The 10,370-nt window shown below is 36.8% G+C and overlaps 2 protein-coding genes across 3 annotated transcripts; both read right to left on the reverse strand.

The window, feature by feature from the left end:
- Positions 1-2,065: 2,065 nt before the first annotated feature.
- On the reverse strand, positions 2,066-5,667 carry LOC129299886 (uncharacterized). Of its 2 annotated transcripts, XM_054938360.1 has the most exons (3): positions 5,380-5,667; positions 5,215-5,307; positions 2,066-3,509 (listed from the first exon to the last, which is right to left on the reverse strand). In XM_054938360.1, the coding sequence occupies exons 1-3, from the start codon at positions 5,532-5,534 to the stop codon at positions 2,240-2,242; spliced, it is 1,518 nt and encodes a 505-aa protein (XP_054794335.1). In that variant the 5' UTR covers positions 5,535-5,667; the 3' UTR covers positions 2,066-2,239. The 2 variants fall into 2 exon arrangements, with proteins under 2 accessions (XP_054794335.1, XP_054794334.1); XM_054938359.1 differs by having other exon boundaries at positions 5,215-5,667.
- A 1,650-nt stretch (positions 5,668-7,317) lies between these two features.
- LOC129299883 (isoflavone reductase homolog) lies at positions 7,318-9,845 on the reverse strand. Its single transcript, XM_054938356.1, has 4 exons — positions 9,341-9,845; positions 8,229-8,469; positions 7,858-8,061; positions 7,318-7,756 (listed from the first exon to the last, which is right to left on the reverse strand). Exons 1-4 carry the CDS (start codon positions 9,668-9,670, stop codon positions 7,593-7,595), a joined length of 939 nt encoding a protein of 312 aa, XP_054794331.1. The 5' UTR covers positions 9,671-9,845; the 3' UTR covers positions 7,318-7,592.
- Between the last annotated feature and the right edge of the window lie 525 nt (positions 9,846-10,370).

A 10,370-nucleotide genomic window follows, 5' to 3' on the forward strand; every position in this document is an offset into this window, starting at 1 on the left:
CTTAGGACTAATGGAGATAAAAAAACAAATCATGCTCATACATATTAATATACACATTTAAAGACCTTGCTTAATAATTACCCTAATTCTCTATTTGAAATGAGGTCGTTGCCTAAAATCAAATTTAGCTTAGCTATGATAGTAAGCAAAAATTATTATTTGCAATTTCTTTATCCTTCTTTTTCACACGCTCTTTTTTTAAAAAATATGGACAATTACATGAAACATTTGGTAACTGAAAATATGGGACAAAATATTTAACATGAAATCTATTTTGGAATAATAAACAGAAATTATCATGTGTATTGCAGATTCAGAAGCAAGAACCTGTGTGTATGGGACGCCTAGATCTCGATCTCTTCTTCCTCTTCTTTGTTTTTCTGTTTTTTAGAAAATTCTCCTTATGTCTCAGTCTCCGCTTTCCTCCTCTCCATCTTTGTTTCTTTTTCTCCTCTCCGTCTCCTTTCTTCTCTTCTCTTCTACCAGAAAAACTCTCCGGTGTTGCTTTCTTGGCTGACTCTGTTTCTCCTATCTTCGTCTGTTTTTCTTCCTCTCTCAACCTCGCTCTTCTCCTTCGGTTCTTTCGTGCTCTGTTTTTTGTTTCTTCTGTGTGTATGTTTCTCCTTCCTTTTCTCCAGCCAAAAACTGCTCCCTATCTCTGTTTCACGTTCGGTCTATATAGGGGATAGAAGAGGTGAATCATTGCTCTCCTGCTCCGCTTCTTCCTTTTTGCTGTGTTTTTTGTGTGCGCCGAAGTCTCTGCTGTGTTTTTCCTGCGTTGTTTCTGTCTCTATTTTTTCTCATTTTTCTGTGCCATCCCATATGCTTTGATCCATCTCCTGCATGCATGCGTGCGTCCTTGGTTCTGTTTCTTTTCTCCTGCTAGCCGAAAGCATATGCGTACATGTTCCGATTGCTTGCTGTTCTTTCTGCTCTGTTTTGCTTCTTCTGCGTTTCGTGTCTGCTGTCTCTGGTTCTTTTAGCGTCTGCAGCTCATGTGTTCGTGTGTTCTGTTGTTTTCTCCTTTTTCCTGCTGTATGGCCGAAAGTGTGTGCTTGTTTTTGTTTCTGCGTCTCTGTGCCTGCGTTTGGTCTCTCACCTTTGCTGCTTCTGCATTTTTGCATCTCTGTTTCTATTACAAAGTCGAAAGAGCTGTGTGTGCGTACGGCAGTCCATTTCTTCTTGATTTCCTCTCTCCAGCCTATGCAACATGTATGTTCTGCTCTCCCCTCTCTCTTTTTTTTTTGTTATTAACTTCAAGAATTAGATTAAAGGAAGAAGAAAGAAAAAAAAAGAAGAGAAAAAAAAAGAAATTAATTTTGAGTTAAACTAGAATATTTTTCTCTTTTTTTGAAAAACAACAAGATTAAAGAGAGAAAAAAAGATAACGAAAACTCTCAAAAGTTGATTCTCGAATATTCTTGAATGACTGAGATAATTTTAAAAGATTTAAATAAGATTTTTTTTAATTTTTTTTGAAAATATAATATAATCCTAAAAAAGGTTAAATTTTATTTTTATATTTTTATATTTTTTAATTATTATTATTAAATTAAAAAGTACTTGAATAAAATACAGTGTTCACAAAAACAATGCGAGTTATTTAGAAGGTGATGCCCATCAAAAATGTCACCATCGGGTGAGGCACGATTGAAGAGTTTTCAAGTGAAGAATAAATATAATATGATGATAAATCATATTTGGGCATATTTAAAATTCCCATCCCCTATACTACATAGAGTTATGTTTAACATAGTAGTTGAATACCAATCGGAAACGTCGGCAACAAAAAAATTAAAAAGAATACCAATCAGAAAATGTTTAGTCTGTGATAGTGGACGAAAACGAAGACGCCCGTCGACGGAACCCTAGGATAAATATGATTCAACTATGATCCGAAGTACATGCATTACATAAAATGTCCAATTTGCATGTGATATATATATATATATATATATAACCCATGTTTCAAACAAACAAGACAAAAAATATAGGAGTACATGCATAAATTCAGAGATCAAATATCAAATATTATATATATATATATATATATATATAAACGGACAATAATAATTGGTAAATTTGTGCAATTACGGAACGAGATACAGTTATCCAATTCCCATTACAGACGAAAACAGATGCGTTGACCCCAAAGAAAAAGAATCACGATCAGAAATGCAAGCCGCTATGCATTTATGAATTCCGTACATATTCTCTCGCACCTCCAAGCTTCGTCAAATTAAACTCTCGAACCTTCCCTCTCCTTCGAATCCAATCCAGATGCCGCATTCGAGCCTCTCTCACTTTCCTCTGCAATCACATGCCCGGCCGCCACCGCTCCTCCGACGTCACTCACCTTGCTGAAAAGCAGACCCAATATCCCCACAAGCGCACCGCAAAACGCTGACCCGAACGAAGTTCGTATCCTGCGAGCAGGAACCACCGAACCCACCGTTAAGCCTGCACACAATCCGGCGGCTCTCAACCACGACAACCATATCGCGAACGCACCTTCTTTCCCCGCCGGCGCACACTCCATCACTAGTATCCTCCCGGAAGCGTGCAGTACACCCGCCGATGTTCCCTGTATCGCGCCGAATATCAGCAAGTAACCCCATTTCCAAGGATTATCATTGTAGAAGAAGCCAAACCCAGAAGAGAAGATGGATAGCAGAAACCCCAGGATCTGCATTCTCACGGCGTCGATTCTTATCAGATGTTGAAAAGGTTGGAGTAATGGCAGAGAAAGCAGAGGGAAGAGGAAGTAAGTCAGCCAGAGGAACAGCAAGTGAAGCGGCTTGATGCACTGCTGACCCACGATGAAGATCACTCCTCCTATGAAAATGCACATGGTGGTGAACGAAGAGAGAAAGACACCGGCGAGGCCTCCGATGGCGTGGGGGTATTTGAGAATCGAAAAAGGGTGAAACTTTGAAGGCGGAGGAAGAGAGGAGGCTGCTCTGTTCGAGGATGTGTAGACGTGTAAGACGCCGACAAGCCATAACAGGCCACTGAAGATCGACACAATCCATAGGCTAATGAACTCATGCTCGTTAGGCTCGTCCAGCATGTGGTAGGTAAAGGCGGAGATGATGGCAGCGCCGACGGATCCGATTGCTGCGGAGTACAGGGAAAGACGGTGAGAAATAGCTTGGCGAATGCGGTATTGAGGTTTGGTAAGGAAGGGACCCGTAAAGGCATGAACCATGAGGCCGAGATGATGATTGTGAGCCGCACCGGCTACGGTGCTGGCCGCGACAATGCCGGCGATGTAAGGGATGAAGATCTTGGTGATCTTGAAGAATCCTGCGGGGAGGCAGAAGAGAGCTCCGACGCCGGTGGCCGCAGCTGCAATGATGGGATGAAGGTTCCGGTCGAGATGATAGGAAACGAAGCCAAGGATCGGAGCCGCCATGGCCAGACCACTAGCCCATGCTATTGAGGTCCATTCCAAAGAAGAGAAATGAGAACCACTCACACTAATTGTTCTCTGTGTGAGCTTCCTGTAGCTGCAATTATGATCACCAACTTTGCATGTCAGTAACAAATTAATTCATTACCTATTCCAGTGTTCGGTAGTACTTAAGAAGCACCGCACATTTTGATCAGAAACTTAAAAAAACAGGTAATACAAATACCTATATTTACAGTGTACTATAAACTAATCACATAGATATATTATTAAAGTATTTGACCAGTTATTGAAATAGTTAAAACATTGATTTTTTTTACCAGCAGCACTGTTAGGAATTTAATTATTAAAATCACAGTCCAATCGTGATGAAATCGGATTAACTCAATTTTTTAGAATATTATGGATATAGATATTATACACATGTAAACCAGTCAAAATAATAAACCAGGTGGCACAGGTGATAATTTAATTTCGGTCAACATTCAAAACTTCAAAGTGGGAGTCTGCAGATTTTCTGCATATAGTATTATAGTAATTGACAAATAATTGATCGCCATATGTGTGAAGCTTTTTAACCTATGAGGATAAGTTATCGAATATCTTAATCAAAAGGCGATGACTTTTAGGTTGGAATCCGACAAACAAGTTTACAATTCCCAGAGAGAGCATCTATATATGTAGTTAATTACTGTCGGGTTTTTAATAAACGTGAAGCGCAAGACATGAGAGATAGCATTGTTGTTAGTGAACAGAGATCATTATGATGAGTTGATGGAACGAAGGTACATAGGTGCGTTTTCCCCACTCTTGCTTGTCTGGAAAATTTAAACCCTTCTGGGTAATTTTTCTGAATAAGGCTCCAACACTAGTAAAAGCCAGCCACAGAATTGCAAGACCATGTCAGCTGCTAATAAATGTAGTTCTAATCCAATCATAATTAAATGAGAATTGAATAAAGCAAGAAGGTGCATGAGAGTTTGAAAAGGAATCTCTCATGAACTGTTTGAGTATGAAGGAAAAATGTTGGAAAAGCAGACCGCATCGTCCCAAAAAAAACACAACTTTTCATGGTTCGATCGAAGCTGAATGCACAGATGATCATGCCTTTTAAGATCGAACCGGAAAACCCACCCTAGAATCTATGTTTCCTTCCTCCGATCATTGTATATTACTTCTTTCAGTGATTATAACTAATTTTACAGTTCTCAAATAATGATAAGTTATTATCTTTGAACTACCTATAAAAATATTTAATTTTTCAGTTCCGTTTTTCATTGAAATGGGAAACATGGGGCATATATATTGATATTTCTACTCAGACTAATTTGGACCTATATGTGTGTGTCTAATTTTACTCTCTCGACCAATCTAATCAATTGCTCTTGATTTTTTCATTGAAATTAATTACCCCAGTAAAATGTGTTCAGAAATTAAGAATTTGTTAATAATTTGATGCAAGTAAGAAGAGATGGTGTTAAAAACATAATTTAACTATTGCATCTTTCATATAGTTTAAATCAAACCAGAAGGAGTACTTATTAAACTTGCTTTCATATCGAATGCACATTTTTCTATGCCAGCTTAAATTTACTCAAAGTGTAAACAAACTCGTACATCTATAGTTTTAAAATAAAAAATAATTAACTAAAGAAGTTAAGTAACAGAAAGGATTATTTTATTTTAACGTGATGAATTAAAATTCGGAGTCCAACTTGTGTCCATGTTTAGTGTATGAGCTCTTCAAGGATATATATGTGCAAAAAAAAAAAAAGGTAACAATAAAAAAGAGAATTACTTACAGGTGAATTTCTTTGTCTGGGCAGGTTAAACCAGGGTGGTGAAAGTGCCAGTCTTGAACCGGGTCTGGGTTGGAAGGAAGGTGCTGTAACTGACTGATAATGAGAGGGAAAACAAGTGGAATCAGAACTGTTTGGATGAAGTAGGAGCACAACTCGTAGACATACCATCCCATAACTTCAAACTTTGAAGGCTTATCTTCCATTACTTGGTATGATCCCCCACAATCGTCTCCTCCGCCTCGTCTCACCACGCCGCGTGAGCCTGCGGAAGAATAAGCGCCGCCGTGGCCATTTTCAGCTTCCACCGTCACTTCTTTCATGGCGGAGGCGCGTGTCTTTTACTCGCTGAAGGAAACGAGGCGGTGGCTGGTGGATGGAGGAGGGAAGAAGACGGTGAGAGGGAAAAAGTACTGTGTGCTGGGTGGTCAGTTCTGCACAATGCAGAGAGAAACCGATTTTAACGAAAGTTTCGAGGCCATGAATACGCCTTGTTTGGCGGAAGTATCCACGTATATTAATTAGTTTGTTCAGTGTTGCTTGCCTTTTGTTTTATTATCCCTGCAATTCCCCCCCCCCTCTCATATGGCATAATAATGGACGTCAATTATGAACCTGAGTTAATTCTTGTTCTGCTATTCAATCATTGTGGCATTTTCTATATCATTCTCATTAAATTAATTAACGTCTTTAACAATATAATAGTCTATAGAGGCATCAGTTTCTACAGGCTTTTTGACTATCGTAAAGAACTAAACATACATACACATATATAAATCACTGAGAGGGGAATTTAAAATTTTATTTAAGATAAATTTACAAGTTATAAAAATATTTTATGTTCATGCAAAGCCAACGATTCTTAGCGAAAGGGTAATTTAATTTATTACTAAGATACACCCACAGCCACACACCACAGCACACGTAGCAATCTTGTTGTGTTAATTAGCGAATAACTAAAGATATGAAATGAATATATGGTGTGATAGATGGAGGACATTGGATAGTCAGCCATGGGATTGGAATGAGTTTGTGTAAATCTCAAAAGAACAGAAAGCAGAACTTAGGATTCTTCACCTTGCCAGTTAATCACTTCCAGTTGTAATTATGTTCGTTACCAAATCCTCCCATTTTAAATATATCACCATGTCCAGGAATATTTTGTTTTGCTTCTAGTGGACTAAAAATTGCACACGCCTGTGTCTATCACATTATTTTTTTTTTAATAAACTACACATTTAATCTTTTAACTTTATAATTTTATGTAAAATTGTAGTTTTAATCTTTAGTTTTATTAAATATCTTTTAAGTTCTATAATATTAATACTATTAATCTAAAATGATAATTTTCTGTTAATTATTGTTATTTTAAAAAATATTAAATTTAATATGTTAATATTTAAAAATTTAATGTCAGTAGTTTTTTTGTTAGCAAAAATAATGGTATGAGAGTTAGAGGATTAAAAAAATACTTTATAATACTAAGAAATCAAAATCATAACTTGTGTAAAATTAAAGGATCAACAATGTACTTTTGTGCTTATTTTTTATTGCACTCTTACTTAATGTGTAATTTTGCAAATTTAAATGATTAAAAGTCAATAATTCAATTAAATGGAAAAGGGTGTTTTATGAAAAATATCATAAATTATTGACACATTAATTACAAAAAACTAATTACTTAACTTTTTTTCCCTTGATATATGTGAATTAGATTTTTTTTTTTTAAAAAAAAAGGCTCCCATATTTACCATCTGCTTTGGATGCCGAGAAAGTTAAGAGAAAAGAAAACTGAAGGACAAAATAGAGAGAAAAAATTAGAAAGAAAATCTTATCACTTTTTGGCTTAGGTTGTAAGAAATTAAATCAACTTCGACTATGCTGTTAAAACTCAAACTTGTTTTAAGGAATAAGGAGATGTCACTTACATTACAAGTTCTTGACAAAAAAACGTAATCTATTGAATATGAGAGAGCCTTGAAGTGCCTTTCTCGAGGATAGTTTATATAGAATTTAGAAGCATCAAGAGCTCAATTCATAGGTTTCAACTCTGCTTTGTCTAATTTTAAAAGGAGAAAGGGAGAGAAGAAAAATAGGATCAAAAGCTTCTGGTGAACGGGTTACAGTCCCAGGTCTAATTTCTGCAAATAAGAATGGTCTTTTCGTCGTTATTATTATTATTATAAAGAAGTTAATAAAAAAAGGGGGTGATGATACATTAAGCACACTACATTACTGATATACTTGTACAGGAAAACCGCTAGGCGAACCCCAAGATATGAGAAAGACCTTGTTCTGCAAAAATCTCTCAAAGTAAGGTTATTTTAGCTGATAATCATGGTTTAATTTATCACACTGAACTCTTGTGAAATCAATTTATTTTACACATAGATCCTCAGGTACTCATCCATGCGTGTGTAATTAACCTCAGGATAAAGCTTTGAAGCTTCTTCTCCCTCTTCACCAATTTCAAAATCTGTTAAACAGCCCTCATAGAAAATATGATAGAAATGTCCAATTCCAACTTGGAGTTTATAATCCAGGCCTGCAAATGAAAAAAACTCATACCAATAAGAAAAAAACTGCTTCATGAGAATGTCACCTTTTAAGATCAATGTGAACACAGAATCAGATTTTTTGTTTTACCTTTCAAGGTGGTAAGGAAGCCTTCTGCAGATATGTATGTCTTCTCTAGTTCCTTTCTAATGAGTTTCTCCCAAATTCCAATAAGCTCTCTTTGGGAAAGAATGTTCTCTGGTGGCCTTAAGTACAGTGTTTTGTTTAGTGTTCGAGGGTCGTCTATGGCTTTTATGGTATATGTTGCAACATCATCCTCATCCATAAACACAGCTGCATTCATAGAGTTTCAGAATAACTCAGTAAGATGCTGCTGACATAACACTAGTTTCCGTTCTTTAAGGATTTAGTTTAGTTTTGAGCAATTTCTGTGGACAACCTTAACTGTCATACCGCAAATTTTGACACGGAATGGAAGCAATCCAGGTTTTATGAGTTACCTTTGAGGTTGCCATCCCCAAATAGATGAACCTTGTCTCTTGGAGGGACAAATGAGCCCATCTGAGAGAGGCTGCCAGCGAAGTAACCGGCGAACAGGTTCGCGGAGATGTAAGTATAAGGGATATTAGCTTCCTCTATTGCTTTTCTTACCGTCATTTTGTCATCAAATGTCACTCTTCCTGGTTCCAGAGCATGTCCCATACGACCAGGGTCTAGTCCAAATTCTGAAGGCAAGAAACGCTACAAGGAATAAAAAATAAAAATAAAATAAAGAGAATGAGAGAACAATGTAATATTGTTCAGTAATGATAGAATTGCCTGATTTTGCTCTCTAAATATGTTCTGCAGAACAAAAGAACACTATGAATTAAGTCAAATTGGGAAAAAATTGGCCTAATGAAATGTTTCAGCCATGGTAGAGTAAAGCTCCAGACCTTTTGGTTTGTTAGTGATGGTCAATCAACAAAATTCACATTCTTTGAGCTAGAAATATTCATATCATGCTCTGTTCTGTTTCTTATTATGTTATTGAATCTTTATCAAGTTTAGGTGAATTTCGCTAGCTAATTAGTTTAACATCTATTCGAGAAAAGTAGTCAATCACTCAATCATGGTACAGTAGGTATATTTTCAGGCCAAAACCAAAAAGGTAAAAAAAAAAAAAAAACAAGAAGAAGAAGAAGAAGAAGAAGAAGATGGTAGGCATACAATGGAAGTCCAGCGTCAAATGCCCTCCCTTTTGTTTCAAGAAAAAACTGATTCAAAAATTAAAAGTCAAAATTGTGATCAATCCGGTCTAAATAAAACATTTTATTGAATCAATCAAGAGAATATTAACGATGTTCTACTGGTCAGGTTGATTCGGTTTCGGTTTTCAATGGCTTCAAGTTTCGGAAATTCCTATTAAAATTTGACAAATCATGGGAGACCAGAAAACTGTGCCAAAAAAACAATTCAGTTTTAGTTCAATTTGTCGATTTAATTAACCTTTACATCTTAATCCACAGACTGGTCCTAATCTTAAAACACAAAAAAGTCAACGCGACGGACTCAAATGAAAGAAGCAATTGAAGGAACAAAAGACGGATCAAAGGATCATACAAAGTAATACCTTAACATTTCCAGCTTCTTTGATGGCCTCGACGAGCTTGAGCTGCAACAGAATGCTATGGCTCCGGAAATGGACGCCGGAGACGGCGCTGATGACAACATCAACCTGCTTGACGGCGTCGACGAGGCTCCGGTGATCAGAGAAGGAGGCCTGAACGAGACGAGCACCTTGCTTCTTGAAGGAGAGCAACATCTGAAGCTTCTCAATTTGAAGCCCTAACTCAGGTCGTTGAACAACATAGGTCTCATGGCCAAGAGCCAGACTCGCCTTCACTATCCTCCTCCCAATATACCCCGTTCCTCCCACAATCAAAACCTTGCTTTTGGCCATTTTCTTACCCCTCTGTTCTGTGATCCTTATTAGGGTTAGAAACTTAGAATCTACTTCAATGAAGTTTAGGGAGCCTCTTAAAGAGGATCTCTTCTTGTTGTTGCGTACAGAGTTTGCAGAAAATAAATAAAGGAGGAAGAAGGAAGGAAGTAGTGGGGTGATCTGTATTACTTGGACTACAAATAAGAGTGTTGATGTATGGATTAAAATATAAAGGGTAGGTTGAGGGAAGTTGGTAGAGACAGTACAGACAAATTTGCAAGTCTAAAATATGTATATATATTGGACTAAAATGTTGCTGAAAGTTGACGACGTGAAGTGAAGTTTGATGGGTCCGAGCTTGTTTGTTTGAAGTTGTAGCTAGCCAACGTTGAACAACGAAAAGGAGGGGGTAACAGCTATTGTTTAAATAATTACATTTTAAATGTTAAATCAATATTTTAATAAAGGAAATAGAACTTTTTTTTTTAATTTGATTTGACGGAAAAGAAAGTGAACAGTTAGATATGAAAGTGTTGTGAGGGTGGCTGCTTTTTTAAAAAAGACCCCCTTGAGCATTGGAGGAATGGGTACTATTAGAAGTTTGAAAATCAAAAGCAGCCACCCTCACAATGGGAAATAGATCAAAGTTTTTCGTGTAATTAAGCAGAGCATCTTCCATGTTGAAAATAATCAAACGAGGACTAACTTCAAGTAGCTG

The sequence above is a fragment of the Prosopis cineraria genome, unplaced genomic scaffold, assembly GCF_029017545.1.
Source record: "Prosopis cineraria cultivar Desert tree isolate PC_DT_omini unplaced genomic scaffold, ASM2901754v1 PC1338, whole genome shotgun sequence".
NCBI classification, from domain to species: domain Eukaryota; kingdom Viridiplantae; phylum Streptophyta; class Magnoliopsida; order Fabales; family Fabaceae; genus Prosopis; species Prosopis cineraria.

Excerpts from the sequence above, each read along its gene's own strand:
- LOC129299886 (XM_054938359.1), bottom strand. The coding sequence starts at position 5,534 with ATGAAAGAAGTGACGGTGGAAGCTGAAAATGGCCACGGCGGCGCTTAT. Across the intron at positions 3,510-5,214 it reads CCAGACAAAGAAATTCACCT|CTACAGGAAGCTCACACAGA; the intron begins GTAAGTAATTCT and ends TCATAATTGCAG.
- LOC129299883 (XM_054938356.1), bottom strand. The coding sequence starts at position 9,670 with ATGGCCAAAAGCAAGGTTTTGATTGTGGGAGGAACGGGGTATATTGGG. Across the intron at positions 8,470-9,340 it reads AAGAAGCTGGAAATGTTAAG|CGTTTCTTGCCTTCAGAATT; the intron begins GTATTACTTTGT and ends TATTCCTTGTAG. Across the intron at positions 8,062-8,228 it reads TGGGGATGGCAACCTCAAAG|CTGTGTTTATGGATGAGGAT; the intron begins GTAACTCATAAA and ends CTATGAATGCAG.